At 40.2% G+C, this 15,964-nt stretch overlaps 1 protein-coding gene across 1 annotated transcript in view; it reads right to left on the reverse strand.

The window, feature by feature from the left end:
- The window catches only part of HYDIN (HYDIN axonemal central pair apparatus protein), a 440,857-nt gene that overhangs the window by 128,617 nt on the left and 296,276 nt on the right, over nucleotides 1-15,964 (reverse strand). Inside the window, exons 27-31 of the mRNA XM_049703807.1 lie at nucleotides 14,903-15,022; nucleotides 14,450-14,659; nucleotides 12,101-12,238; nucleotides 2,875-3,052; nucleotides 1,061-1,179 (exon numbers count right to left, since the gene is read on the reverse strand). Of these exons, the coding sequence (XP_049559764.1) occupies nucleotides 1,061-1,179; nucleotides 2,875-3,052; nucleotides 12,101-12,238; nucleotides 14,450-14,659; nucleotides 14,903-15,022 (765 nt within the window). The remainder of the gene's footprint in view (nucleotides 1-1,060; nucleotides 1,180-2,874; nucleotides 3,053-12,100; nucleotides 12,239-14,449; nucleotides 14,660-14,902; nucleotides 15,023-15,964) is intronic.

Here is a 15,964-nt window from a genome sequence, read left to right on the forward strand (position 1 = left end):
TCACTGCTGCGGCCCCGGTTCAATCCCTGGTCAGGAACTGAGATCCTGTAAGCCATGAGGTGTGGCAAAAAAAAAGAGGCTCAATTCTCCCTGTTGAAAATAAGGGTAGAGACTTCTTCCAGCTTCATTTTCAAGAAAACTTGTAAGATCTTTCTCTGTCTCTTGGAAATATATATAAATCTTTTCATAGGCTAAGACTTTTTATCAGCTTCACAACCCAGGAACATCTTCCTTAAGGACCTGGGAACCATCTCTTTGACATGTCATCGTCAAGGAACATAGAGCCCCATCTCCTATCCTGCCATTTCTGTGGGAGGATAGGAGCTCAACTTCAGAGGACCCTGTCATAAAAACACAAAAGGTTTGTTTTCCCTTTGGGTAAAGCCAATTAGCTAACACAGATGGTCACCCCAATTACCATGTGAATTTAGCATGAACTAAGTGTGACAAATGGTGCTGTCAAGTCCTCTTACTTGAGGACTAGTTATAGTTTTTATTTAAGGACTAGTTACTGTTTACCTTGAGAACATGTATATAATAGGTTGTATCTGCTTGGCTTTACGAAAGACTGAGATTTCTTTCTGTCTTTGCAATCTCCTAGCAGACTGACAGAGACACGGAACACTTTCTGCTTTAATGCTTATCAATAATAAAGTTGGATTCTTTCTCTTCCACCTTTGTGGAGAGATTTTGTGGGTTGGAAAGAGATTTTTGCTTATAATTCTATTTCCCCAGTGAGCACAAGGGATACTTACGGAGATGGAACACTTCTGTATCTTAACTGTGGTGGTGGATACACAAAACTACACGTGAAAAAATTGGATTAGAACCACACACAGACGCAGATATGCATACATACAGAGACATGCAGACATGCAGAGACAGACCCACGAGTACATATAACACTGATGAAATCTGAATAAGCTCTATGGCTTGTACCAATGTCAATTTCCTGGTTTTGATACTGTTCTATAGTTATGCAAGATGTTACCACTGGGAAAAACATTTTTTTGCAGCTTCCTGTGAATCTACTTCCTGTGCAGAGCGAAGCCAATCTTACCTCAGAAGATTCATCCTCAGGCACTTCCTCAGGTCTCTCTAAGTGGTCAAACATTTCATTTTTGGTTTCTTCTAGGTTTTTTCTGGCCTGATTTAAGAAGATTTCATACTTCTCACATCCTGTGGGGGTTGGAAGGAGAAGGAAATCTGAATGGCTAGAAATATATGAATTATGCCTAAAACACAGACTCTAAGCTCAGGGTAAATAAAGTGAGAAGGGAAGTGAACTTTGTGAAACTTAGCCTGCCATGTTTTCTCTGCTTCAGAGGATAATTTGTGAATGAGTAGAATTTGTAAAAGAGAACTCACTGAGTTTTATGAGATTATGCTTTAGTGGGCTACCAACTGTTTCTCAAGAACTTAATGACAGTAACATCCTGAGCCACTCATAGGGTGACCAACTGGATCCCAGCCTACTTGGTACTTTCCCAGTTCTAGCACTGATGGCTGCACCACTTGGGAAACCCCTCCAGGCTGGACAAACCCAGGTGGATGGTCACCCTTTAGGTTGGTCTTCATGTTTATTAATTCTCTGTTAACAAAAAGAATATATATGGTTCAAGTTGCTTTAACTACGACTAAATAAGCTACAGTCCCCTGAATCAGGCAGGCTGGGCAATGGGGAGAGAGATTTCACCAGTTCACCAGTAAGCCAGCGCAAATTCAAATGCTGGAGGGGCAAGGTAAGCAAAGTCATTAAAGTGCCTTCTATGAAACCATAGGAAGTGCTGGGACTGTGGTGAACTGGAGTACAGAAGACCCAACTAGTATTCAGATTTAAATTATTTTAAAGCCCTGTATTGGGCAAACATGTCTACTGCCATCATGAGGCCAGCTGGGCACCCAGTTTTCAACCGTGTGGCAAAGGCTTTTCTTCTTGACAATTATACGTAGAGTTGGACTAACCTCCGGCTGGCTGGAACTCTAGATACTAGAGTGTAACATGGTCTTAGATTTATTAATATTTGTGTTCATATTATCAGGGAGCAGACAATTAGGATTTAATGCATGACCATCAACAGGTGAGTTAGTGACTTTGGGGAGTGGGGTAGGAGGAAAGGCTGAGGTGGGAGGGCTTAGTCTGAAGCTGCTTAGGGAATATAGATTTCAAAGAGCTTGAAGAGGGTTCATGAAGAAGGGTGAGAAGTTTCTCTTGACTCTTCATCCTGTAGTCCATGTCAGGAAGAAAGAGCCAGAGTCAGTCTGTGGCTAAAAGAGCTGCTGGGTTGAGCTTCAGGATCTGCCAAGACAGAAATATTCTGATACAGAGGGATGGCTCTGGGTGCCAGATGTTACCCAGAAAAGCCTTGGCTAAGGATGTGGGCAGACAACTGATAAGTCTAAATTAGCCTCCAAACTGTACTGCCAGCATAAGGGGTTGGAACCTTAGCTGCCTTTCTGTACAGTTTATATTGATATTCTGAGAACTGTATTCCTTGCAGTACAATCAGCCTTTGCCTTCTCAATGGCCATCTGTGAGTGACAACTCAGTGAGAGAGTGCAGTTGGAAGGAACATGTGATGGAGGAAAAGGCTTTTGGAAGTACAATGTCCTGATCCCTCTTTAAGTAATTTAATGATGGCAAAATTGGCCAGGGGTCTTAATTTGGAACTACCATGGACCCTATCTTGTCTTACTCATCTCAGGTCACCAAGTCAATTTCAACTCTTGACGTTTTTTGCAATTCAGGAATAACACAAAAGGGAACTTGTGAGGACTGCCAAACAAATAATGCGAGTTGCCATCAACCCTATAATAAGCAGCTAAAACACATCTTGTCATCCAGTGGGGAAATACTATAGAGGGCAGAAGTACCTTTGAGGTTCCTGGGGAGATCAACGCAGATTCGGGGAAAGATTCCCTCTCCACTCAGAGTAATATTTTCTGGGTCCAAGTGGGCAATCTGTATCTGGAAGCTCCTTTGAAAGATCTCAGGTACTCCAGGCAAGTAGTAAACCTTCAACACCTGCTCTTTATGGGAACCGATAAAACCCTATACAGCAGAAAGATGGGAGAGGATTTTAAGATTTACGTAAAATTTATGTAAAATTTACAATGGACTCTTGCTTCTGGCAGTTTGATGGACTAGATAATCCCAAGGGCCTAGTGTGCTAAACTGTCCACTCACATTCCTCCTCCAAGATTCATTCCTATGAAGGTACGAGAAAATGACAAACAATAGAAAAACAGGCAGCATATGTGGGCACGCATTTCATAAAAGAGGAAACAGAATGGCAAACAAACAGTAAAGCTGCTTATCCTTATAAGTAACCAGGGAAATGCAAATTAAGATCATACGGAAAACAATTTTAAACCATAAGATTGGTAAAGTTTGCCAAATTTGGTAAGACTATGCATCAAAAGAAACTCACATTTCAACACATCTGGTGGGAATGTCAACGGGAAAAATCACTCCACTAACTGCTTTAGTGGAGATAGCTTCAAAATGGTGGAGGCGCAAGACGTGGAGATCACCTTCCTCCCCAAAAATACATTAAAAATACATCTACGTGAGGACCAGCTCCTACAAAACACCTACTGAACGCTGGCAGAAGACCTCAGACTTCCCAAAGGCAAAAAACTGCCCACGTACCTGGGTAGGGCAAAAGAAAAAAGAAAAACAGAGACAAAAGAATAGGGATGGGACCTGCACCTCTGGGAGGGAGCTGTGAAGAAGAAGTTTCCACACACTAGGAAGCCCCTTCACTGGTGGAGATGGTGGGTGGGCAGGGGGAAGCTTTGGAGCCACGGAGGAGAGTGCAGGTGCAGAGGGCAAAGCAGAGAAATTCCCGCACAGAGGATCGCTGCTGACCAGCACTCACCAGCCTGAGAGGCTTGTCTGCTCACCCGCCAGGGCAGGCGGGGGCTGGAAGCTGAGGCTCGGGCTTTGGAGTTCAGACTCCAGGGAGAGGACTGGGCTTGGCTGCCTGAACACAGCCTGAAGGGGGCTAGTGCGCCACAGCTAGCCGGGAGGGAGTCTGGGAAAAAGTCTGGACCTGCCTAAGAGGCAAGAGACCATTGTTTTGGGATGCGTGAGGAGAGGGGATTCAGAGCACCGCCTAAATGAGCTCCAGAGATGGGCGTGAGCTGCGGCTATCAGCACAGACCCCAGAGACGGGTATGAGATGCTAAGGCTGCCGCTGCAGCCCCCAAGAAGCCTGTTGCAAGCACAGGTCACTATCCACACCTCCCCTCCCGGGAGTCTGTGCAGCCCGCCACTGCCAGGGTCCCGTGATCCCGGGACAACTTGACCAGGAGAACACACATCGTGCCTCAGGCTGGTGCAACATCACGCCGGCCTCTGCCGCTGCAGGCTCACCCCGCATTTTGTACCCCTTCCTCCCCTGGTCTGAGTGAGCCAAAGCCCCCTAATCCGCTGCTCCTTTAACCCTCTCCTGTCTGGGTGAAGAACAGACGCCCTCCGGCAACCTACATGCAGAGGCGGGGCCGAAACCAAAGCTGAACTCCAGGAGCTGTGCGAACAAAGAAGAGAAAGGGAAAACTCTCCCAGCAGCCTCAGGAGCAGAGGATTAAATCTCCACAATCAACTTGATGTACCCTGCATTTGTGGAATACCTGAGTAGACAATGAATCATCCCAAAATTGAGGCGGTGGACTTTGGGAGCAACTGTAGACTTGGGGTTTGCTTCCTGCATCTAAGTTGTTTTTGGTTTTATGTTTATCTTAGTTTATTATTTAGAGCTTATTATCATTGGTAGATTTGTTTATTGATTTGGTTGCTCTCTTCCTTTATTTTTTTTAATATATATATTTTTCCTTTTTCTCCTTTTGTGAGTGTGTATGTGTATGCTTCTTTGTGTGATTTTGTCTGTATAGCTTTGCTTTCACCATTTGTCCTAGGGTTCTGTCTGCCCGTTTTTTGTTGTTGTTTTTTAGTATAGTTTTTAGCACTTGTTATCATTGGTGGATTTGTTTTTTGGTTTGGTTGCTCTCTTCTTTCTTTCTTTTTTTTGTTACTTTTTAAAAAATAATATATTTTTTATTTTAATAACTTTATTTTTCTTCCTCTCTCTCTCTCTCTCTCTCTCTCTCTTTTCCTCCCTTTTCTTCTGAGCCGTGTGGCTGACAGGGTCTTGGTGCTCTGCCCGGGTGCCAGGCCTGAGCCTCTGAGGTAGGAGAGCCGAGTCAGAGGTAGGAGAGCCGAGTTCAGGACACTGGTCCACCAGAGACCTCCTGGCCTCAAATAATATCAAACGGCAAAAGCTCTCTCAGAGATCTCCATCTCAATGCTAAGACCCAGCTCCACTCAATGACCAGCAAGCTACAGTGCTGGACACTCTATGCCAAACAACTAGCAACACAAGAACACAACCCCACCCATTAGCAGAGAGGCTGCCTAAAATCAAAATAAGGGCAGAGACACCCCAAAACATACCACCGGAGGCAGTCCTACCCACCAGAAAGACAAGATCCAGCCTCATCCACCAGAACACAGGCACCAGTCCCCTCCACCAGGAAGCCTACATGACCCACTGAACCAACCTTAGCCACTGGGGGTAGACACCAAAAACAACAGGAACTACGAACCTGCAGGCTGTGAAAAGGAGACCTCCAAACATAGTAAGTTAGGCAAAATGAGAAGACAGAGAAACACAGCAGATGAAGGAGCAAGGTAAAAACCCACCAGACCAAACAAATGAAGAGGAAATAGGCAGTCTACCTGAAAAAGAATTCAGAGTAATGATAGTAAAGATGACCCAAAATCTTGGAAACAGAATAGACAAAATGCAAGAAACGTTTAACAAGGACCCAGAAGAACTAAAGAGCAAACAAACAATGATGAACAACACAATAAATGAAATTAAAAATTCTCTAGAAGGAATCAATAACAGAATAACTGAGGCAAAGAACAGATAAGTGACCTGGAAGATAAAATAGTGGAAATAACTACCACAGAGCAGAATAAAGAAAAAAGAATGAAAAGAATTGAGGACAGTCTCAGAGACCTCTGGGACAACATTAAATGCACCAACATTCGAATTACAGGGGTCCCAGAAGGAGAAGAGAAAAAAGAAAGGGACTGAGAAAATATTTGAAGAGATTAGAGTTGAAAACTTCCCTAATATGGGAAAGGAACTAGTCAGTCAAGTCCGGGAAGCACAGAGAGTCCCATACAGGATAAATCCAAGGAGAAACATGCCAAGACACATATTAATCAAACTATCAAAAATTAAGTACAAACAAAAAATATTAAAAGCAGCAAGGGAAAAACAGCAAATAACATACAAGGGAATCCCCATAAGGTTAACAGCTGATCTTTCAGCAGAAACTCTGCAAGCCAGAAGGGAGTGGCAGGACATATTTAAAGTGATGGAAGGGAAAAACCTACAACCAAGATCACTCTACCCAGCAAGGATCTCATGCAGATTTGATGGAGAAATTAAAACCTTTACAGACAAGCAAAAGCTAAGAGAATTCAGCACCACCAAACCAGCTCTACAACAAATGCTAAAGGACTTTCTCTAGGCAGGAAACAAGAGAAGGAAAAGACCTACAATAACAAACTCAAAACAATTAAGAAAATGGTAATAGGAACATACATATCGATAACTACCTTAAATGTAAATGGATTAAATGCTCCAACCAAAAGACACAGACTGGCTGAATGGATACAAAAACAAGACCCGTATATATGCTGTCTACAAGAGACCCACTTCAGACCTAAGGACACATACAGACTGAAAGTGAGGGGATGGAAAAAGATATTCCATGCAAATGGAAACCAAAAGAAAGCTGGAGTAGCAATTCTCATATCAGACAAAATAGACTTTAAAATAAATGCTATTACAAGAGACAAAGAAGGACACTACAGAATGATCAAGGGATCAATCCAAGAAGATGTAACAATTGTAAATATTTATGCACCCAACATAGGAGCACCTCAATACATAAGGCAAATGCTAACAACCATAAAAGGGGAAATTGACAGTAACACAATCATAGTAGGGGACTTTAACACCCCTTCCAACAATGGACAGATCATCCAAATTGAAAACAAATAAGGAAACACAAGTTTTAAATGATACATTAAACAAGATGGACTTAACTGATATTTATAGGGATAAATTGGGAGACTGGGATTGACATATACATCCTACTATACATAAAACAGATAACTAATACAGACCTATTGTATAGCACAGGGAACTCTACTCAGTACTCTGTAATGGCCTATATGGGAAAAGAATCTAAAAAAGAGTGGATATATGTATATGTATAACAGAATCACTTTGCTGTACACCTGAAACTAACACAACATTGTAAATCAACTATACCCCAATAAAATTTTTTTTTAAATTCCAAAAAGGAGCCAACATTGAAAAAAAAAACTAGGGAAAAATGCTAGTATAGGTTCAAGCTATTTAGAAGTGTTTTAAAAGTCATTTTTGAAGGGACCTCATAATTTTGAACATATTTTATTGTTTTTTGATGTTACAAGTAATATATATTCTTTGAAGAAAAATTAGAGCATGAAGACAAGAAAAAATTTAATGAAGATCACTAGTGCTTACTACTGACACATAAATAATGATTAACACTGATTGGTGGATATCAATCCATATTTTATTTAAATACACACCCACACACACCATGGGGGTCCATGAGTCCACTAGTGTTAATAAACTTATCTCCAACCCTCAAAGTGCCTGTGACAGTTAAAAATCATTGCCATCATTTCTATGAGAAGCCATTGCCTCATTCTCTTGCTTCCCTTGGCCTCCACTCTCTCACTTCCTTACACGCTATCTGCTTCACTGAACAGAACTGAGCCTTGTCACCAAATTTCACAATGCACTCACTCACATGAAGCATTTTATGAAATTTTGCACATTTTATGGAATGTGTGAGTGTGAGTGTATATGTGGGGAGTGTTATAAGGTGGAGTCAAATTGCAGTGCGCAGTGTTTCCCAGGATTCACCCTCCCATGCTCATTCTCTCTTCTCCTCACCCCTCTCTTGAGCAATCCACAAAATTCTCTTGTTTCCTACAAAATTCTCTTTCTTCCTGCACTCAGTGCCCTGGAGGGTAGTGGGGTGGGTCTCAGCTTTTATCTTTAGCAGTAACAATGTATTTTTCCAATAACCAATAGTTCTCTCATGTTATTCTGGTGGAAAATTTTTCTCTATCTAGTTATATGTTCAAGCATTCATGTACCCTGCAGGACTCTGTAAACATTTGTTTTCATTTTAAGAATCTGGCCTTATAGCAGGAAATCTGGTAAATATAGAAAAGAAAAAACATACAGAGAAAAAAATCCCATTCGGAACCATAAAAACAACGTCCAGTTCAAAAGAAGGGGGAAGTACAAAAAAGAGTTAACATAGCAGTCCTAAAACTGCTACTCTTAGAAAGGCCTGCTTGCAAAGTTGGTAAGAATGGCTCACTGTGCCTCAACTTTTTTGTGTAAACAACTATGGTTTATGCTGAACACCTGTTTTCTTTCTGGGAGACTGGAATTTTGGTATGCGCCAGGCAGAGGGTGTCTGTGTGACTGGGCCCCACTGGCACTGAGTCTCCAGTGGGCTTCTGTGGTAGCTCTCATATTGTGTAGTCACAGCTCATTGCTGGGGAATTAGGAGCATCTTGTGTGACTCCACTGGGAGAGAATTCTTGGATGCCTGCGCCGGGTTTCTTCTGAACTTTGCTCCATGTGCTTCTTCCTTTTGCTGATTTTACTTGTATTCTTTGGCTGGAATAAATCATAGTCACCAGTACAACTTATTGGTGAGTCCCCCTAGAGAATCGTTAAACCTGGGGGATGATCCTGGGGACCCATGACACAGTGATGATTCTGAGGAATAAGAGCAAATATATTCTATGAGTTCCTATAAGAAAGAAGAAAAAGTAAGATAATATCTAATCCATTGTATCAATGAGATTCAAGAAGCCACCGTGTGTAAACAGCAGGAGCAGAGAGTCAGGGACAGGGAGTAACCCCAAACCAGGAAAAAGTATATGGGGATGAAAAATCCTCCTACTTCTGGTTCTGAAAATGCTGGTGACTGCACTGTTATAGCTCCCTCTCATGCTACAAGTGTAAGGATATTCTGTATAAGGCCCAACAACAACAAAGGCAACAACAAAACTCTCTTTCAATATATAGTGAGCTTGAAAGAAAATAGATCCTCTGATGTGAAAAAGAAACAGATGGAACCTAGCCAGTGTGGTTAAGTTCAGAGCCTTTACTTGGTGACCATGGGTGACATCAGACCCAACTACAGTTCCTACCACCCAAGGACTGAAATAGAGAGATGCAGCCTGGACCCATGTGAGGTGGGCACACAGGGCAAATCCCTGCACAAGGCTGGAGCCATGAAGGGCGGCCACTCCTGTTATTTCTCTGCACTTCAGGGAAGAATCAAGGAAGCTTGTATCTCTCCGGGATCCTAGGTGGGGAAAATATGTATCCCATGGGATACAGAATGCTCAAGCCTGTATCATGCATGTGCATGGAGTCTTCACACACACTGACAGATCACTGTGGTTAATCCAGGTCAAAACATTAACTCAAGTAAAGCAACTATACTCCAGTAAGAAAGAAAACAAACAAACAAACAAAACATTAACTCAAAATCTGACCCCTTGGGGTACCTGGCAAAAACAACTGCAACACTACTGTAGCACCACCCTGCAATCCAGGGTGAATGAGGCTGTCACAGAGAAAACGGTGTCAGTGGAAGATGATCCCAAGTCAAAAATTACATGTCATACAGGGAAAGCATTGATAATGAAAGAGAGTTAGCAGTCACACAAATAGGAATAATGGCATCCCTAATAACTCAATTAGAATAACTTAAAAGAATCTACAAAATGATTAGTGATAAACGAAGAAATTAAAATCCCAGTGAAAGAGGTGAATAACAGGTGGAATTTTTGAAATGAAAAATATGATCACTGAAATTAGGAATGCAGAATACGGTTAGGAATGCAGAGTAGGGTTAGGAATGCAGAGTATAAACAGTAGATCATACTCAGTTGAAAAGAAAATTAGTTAACTGAAAGAGCTGAGGTAATTATCTTGAATGCAGTTTAGAGAGATAAAGAGTAAAGAGATACACATGTGACATATAGGTTTAGAAACATGGACAGAATGAGAAGGTCCAACATATGTCTAAAAGTTGCTTTAGCAGAAAGGACTGGAGAAAATAGGGGAGAAGCAATACTTGAAGATATAATAAATGAAAGACATATCCTCAGAGTGAAGGAGTGAACCCACAGCCAAAGAAAAAGATATACTTGTGATTACTATGAAATGTATAGAACTGAACCACAAGAAAAACACAATATACCAAACCTTGTGAAAGATAGCTAATATGGTACTTCGAAAGATACAATATTAATACCAAAGAAGAATTCAAAGTAAAAAGCATTAAAAGGGAAGAAAGTGGCAATTTAAAATAGATAAAATATACAGTGCAGGATGAACACTTAATAGTCATTAAATCTTGTGTGCCAAATAAGACAGAAATGAAAATGGATAAAACAAAAATTTATATATTTTTTATATACCATTTTTAGTCTTTTATATACCAAAACCCTTTATAAACCATTCTTAGTCTTAGAAAACTTTTTATATACCATTCTTAGTCTTAGAATAATTAAACAGAAAAAGGGATACAAGATTTGGATAATATAATTTAATAGAGGTTAATTTAATAAAGATTCATCATAATCTGCATTCTACAGTCCAGACAACATTGTTTCCAAACATTCACTGGTATTAAAAAATCATTTTAGACCACTAAAATATATTAACAAACTAATAAAAGTAGGAATTCAGAAGGTCATATTACCTGGCCATGATATGAAAAATTCAGTATTAACTTCACATTAACAAGAGTTTCAATAACAAAAAGAAAAAGCTGAGTCATTTGGAAATTTGAAAAAGAGAAAAATATACTTTAAAATTACACTTGTAGATAAAACTACAATTCTAGACAACTTAGAAAATAATTAAAATTATAATGGTTGATATTAAAATGTATGAAATATGCAAAGTTAACTTCCTTTTTTCAATCTATAATTTTCTTTAAAATTATGAGATGGAGCTAAAGGTGTACTGAGGCAAATGTGTACTCACATTTTTCCATTATTAATTAAGAAAGAAAGAAAAGTAGGCATTCAACTTAGGAAGAACATAAAAGTAAAATTCAAAAGAATATCTAAGACAAATTGGAAAAAGAATTAAAAGGGAGTTGACTTAATAGACATTAAGATGTATTTTAAAGCTATAACACTTAAAATAGTATATTATGGATGTAGGTACTGGCAAACAGATCAATAAAGAACAGAGAAACTAGCAACAGACCCAAATATATGTGATAATTTAGGGGAGGAATAGACTCTATCATCCAAGATGACAGCACTTTTATCTTTGGATTGTAAGATGATGAACAATTATAATTTCATTCTTTATCCTTTTTCATATCTTTCAATTTTTCTATAACAATTATGTATTATTTTCATGATGAGATGAACTCGACAAAAATTCCTTAAAACTGTTAGATTAACATAATATGTACAAGGAACCATCTCTTCCATTTGCTACTTAAACCAATACGGCTCACTGCAGTCTACTGGTGTTTTCACTACTGCCAACAAAAAGCTGCTTTTATTTGTTGTAGTCAGAGTAGAGCAGGCCCTCGGCTTCAAGGAATTACAAGGGAAGTGTGAGGACATAAGTGGAAATAAACTATTCTTATAATCATGAAAAAAAAATCCATGGGATTGTATATCTTGTTCATTGTTTAACCCCTGGTGCCTGAACAGTGCCTGGCTAATGGAGGACACAATAAATAGTTGTTTAATGAATGAAGGAAGGGCTTGGATATATTTATTTTTCTTGTCTCTGAGAGCTTGTTAGTTTTAATTAAAAAAAAAAAATCACACCCATAATCCTGGCAGTGAATGTTTAGCACAATCTCAGCTCCTGGGGTGTGGCTTGCAGGTTTGGGTTTGGGCCCCTCCTACCATCATCAGGTGGCCGTCATGGGTTGTGGGGGGAGATGGGCTACTTACTGAGAGAGGCTGGATGAGTGGCACTCCAGGCAGAAGGTTGTCTGGCGAAGACTGGGGGTCAGTCAGAACGCTGAACTCAAAGCCAACTTTCCCAGTGTTCTTGAGTGTGATTTCACTCTCTGTGACATGGTCGAACAGCTTGAGAGGAGAAGAAGGAGAAGAGTGACTCCTCTGTCACCCACCCTCTGGGATGCTGCTGTCATCCTGACAAAGGCAGGGAGACAAGCATGTCTCACAGACACGGATTTCATTTTCCATGAGGTAGATGCTGGCCAATGCACATTTCAGTATCAGAACCAGGTGCCTACTGGGCGGGAGGAGCACTAGACCCTGGAGACTGGCTCTGTCTTAGGTCTTCTAACAACTAATTTAGTTTAGTACGGCTGTGGGGTGAGCATTTCACCTTCCTGAACCTCTGATTTCTTCCCCACAAAGAACTCATATTAGAGGATCTTAAAGTAAGCTTTTTTATATTACGAAGATTTGCTTTTTTAGATAAGATTTGAGTTCAGAATTTTCTAGAATGAATTTTTCTATTTTTATGGAGAGACAGGGGAGTAATAGGCCAGCCATATTCTTTTTCCTGAGATTTTGCTAACATAATTCAGAGGGTCCAATAACCACAAACTGAAGCCACTTTGGGGGCTCTTAGGACAAACTAGGGGAAGAACTAGTTGCTACAAAGGAAGCACTCTGAGCTGAGCCAAAACCAATTGCCCAGAAGACCCTGGAGATAAGGAGTGAAAGAAAATTCTATTTGGTCAAAGTAACGCACAAGGTGTCAATAGGTGTTAGGTGAATTTGATTTTAGGCACAATATTTAACCTGTAAACATATATGTACACACACAATTCAGTAATAATACTGAATAATAAAAAAAAAATTAATGCAGTGGCTATATAATGGGGGGTCTAATTCCCATTCATATTTGGTAGGAGATATGGCATCTGAGTACATAACACAAATTCTAATTGGGGAGAGAAATTGTACAGACATGGAATTAACTGACAATTATTCCAAAGCAAGATTTAGAAAGTACATTATATTATGGCAAAGACTCTAAGTGCCAAGAGAATATAGTGTAAAAGGAAGATAACTGAGGGATGGAGTTGAGCTGGGTCTTACAGTATGTGTGACTTTGGAGTTGGCAGAGCGGAGGATGAGATAGATAATATAATAGGAAAAATGGAAGCAGAAAGGGCTGGGCTGCATTAGGGCCAGCGGGTAAACCAGCTTGGCCATAAATGAATGAGCAGTTTATAATGGGAAATTATGAGAAACAAAGTTTAATATGTAAGGAGCATCAGTTAATAGAGGGGCTTAGGACACCCTTACTCAAGTGGAGGAACCTGGCTCTGATCCACAGTGACTCATGATTGAAGGCCTTCTCTGACTCAGGCACAGTACTGACCAGACACTTTACTTAGGTAATCATAACCATCTGGTGAAATAGGAATTGCTGCCCCAATCCCGTTTTAGAGATGAGGGATACTGAGACTTGGAGAGGTTAGGTTATGTGCCCAAGGTCACAGTCAGTAGGGAGTAAAAGTAGGATAACATCCCAGTTCTTCTAACTATAAAACAATACTCTTTTCTCTATGCAATCATTTTTGCTCTTTTCCCAAGGTAATTTTGGGAAAATCTACCTGGCAATGATATTTAGATCAGTTTTTGATAGAAGCCAGAAATGCACTGTAATCCCTTGCTTCCATGGGTCCGTGGACCAGCAGCATCAACATCACCTGGAAACTTGTCAGAAATGTGGACTCTCAGGCTCCACCCTGGACCTACTGAATCAGAATCTGGACTTGAACAAGATTCCCAGGTGATTCGTATGCACATCACAGCTTGAGAAGAACTGCTGTAATAATTTAGGCATGGCTTGAGATCCTGCAGTGTGATAATCGCAGTGGTGATGGGAAGGAAAACCAACTCAGAGGAATTATGCTTGATGAATTAGCAAACCCCGGGCCTGTAAGGATGTGGGGAGCTGAAGGACAGAATGCAGTGGAAAATTCCTTGGAGTTCGTAAACTCAAGGGACTGAGAAGGGAGTAGTCCTATTGAAAGAAACAAAGAGGGTGGAATGGGCTTTTGGACTGAGAATAAAGATGCAAATTTTAGTGTCTAACATGCAGAATTTGAGGAGACAATGAGAAAAGCAAGTGAAAATGTCTGGCAAATGGCTGGCAGTGGGGGGATGATCAGGCTTAGGAAGCAGCTTAGGGGTCAAGGATAGGGGTGATGGTGAGACTATGCTGACTAGGGTTCCAGGAGAGATGAGAGCACAAAGACTATGACCGACGTTTAAGGCAAACCCAGAAAATCTCCTCCCGATGGCTGGCAATACCTGTAATCCACAGTTAATGTCCTTGGTGTCAAAGGAATAGTGGACCAGGGAGGCCTCTCCCCTTAGTATTATCTCATAGGTGGGCCCTCCTTCCACTTCACACAGAGCTTTAGCCTGTGCAATGATGTCACAGTGTCCATAGAAGGTGAATGATATCTGGTGGCTACTGTGTGGCCGCAGCACTCCATAGAGAGGCAAAATGTCAAACACCTGCAGAGAAAGTCATTCCATATGAGAGTCTGCAAAGGGCAAGCTAAAGTTCAGCCAATTTACAGATTGACTCCTGACTTTACCTTGTTTGACACCATGAAAGGTGACTAGCCTAGCACCCTGAAAATACATGATGATAAGGCAGTAACAGTGCTTGGGCAAATTTAAATTTCTAACTTGGGGCAGGGGTTCAGTAAGAAGAATTGTATCAGATGACTCTAGGGCCCATGAGGTGTTACTTACTTCTTCTATCCCAATGGAAAACATTTCATCCCGTTTAAAGATCCACGGCGATTCCTGAAACTCCGCCTGACTCTGGTTTGTGTCTATTCTTTCTGTTTCAGCAGAGTTCATTTTTAATCCCTGGGAATTAGAAGTGTGAGGAAAAACTTGCAAACATTCATAATTTGTCATCAACGTGCTCCTCCCCCTAGCTGATAGAAAAATGAAGTATGTTGTATATATTTTTTAAATAGCACTTTTTTTTTTTCCTATGGAGATAATTGGGGAGGTGTCCAAGATGTATGTACAAGGATGTTTACTTCAGTGTTTTCTGTAATAGCAAAACTTTGGAAGTAAACTAAATACCTATCACTAGGGGATCACTTTACATGAAGTGTGTGTGGTACTGCTATCCATGGAGGAGGATGCAGTGTATATTTATAAACCAGGGATGATGTGCACAGCATATTACTGAGTAAAAAGGCAGTTCCATTTATGTACTATTACACAGGCCTATGCATCACACCTGCAAGTGTGAGTGTGCATAAATTCACTCAGAGATCTGCATATGCAAATAGAGATATCTAGGAGGTTATTTGCTGAAATTTTTCTATGAATGGTGGGATTTTGAGAATTTTTGCTTTCATGTTTCTGTATTCTTGAATTTTCTATGACATCTTTCAAAATATATACAAAAGAAAAGAATTAACATTTAAAAGACAAGTGTTTTATATGCACACACATACTTATTCTAAAAAATGTGGAAAATACAGAAAGCTTCAAAGAAAGAAACACAAATCCATCATTAGATTATTCTGCAGATATAAATGTGTGTGTGTATAGTGTGAGTATATATGTATATATATTTGCATTCTGATTTTTTCAGTTAACATTATAGCATGAATGATACCTTCCCATATGACTAAATATTCTTTACAAGCATCATTTAAAATACTTTAAAAAACAGAACATGTAGTGTTTTTTACTTAATATATCAGAGATTGCTCCAAATCAGTAAAGAGAGAACTTTTTCATTTTCTAAAATGGATTTCATAGTACTGCCTTGTGCAGATGTAATTTAGT

This window comes from Orcinus orca, chromosome 20, assembly GCF_937001465.1.
Source record: "Orcinus orca chromosome 20, mOrcOrc1.1, whole genome shotgun sequence".
Classification (NCBI taxonomy): domain Eukaryota; kingdom Metazoa; phylum Chordata; class Mammalia; order Artiodactyla; family Delphinidae; genus Orcinus; species Orcinus orca.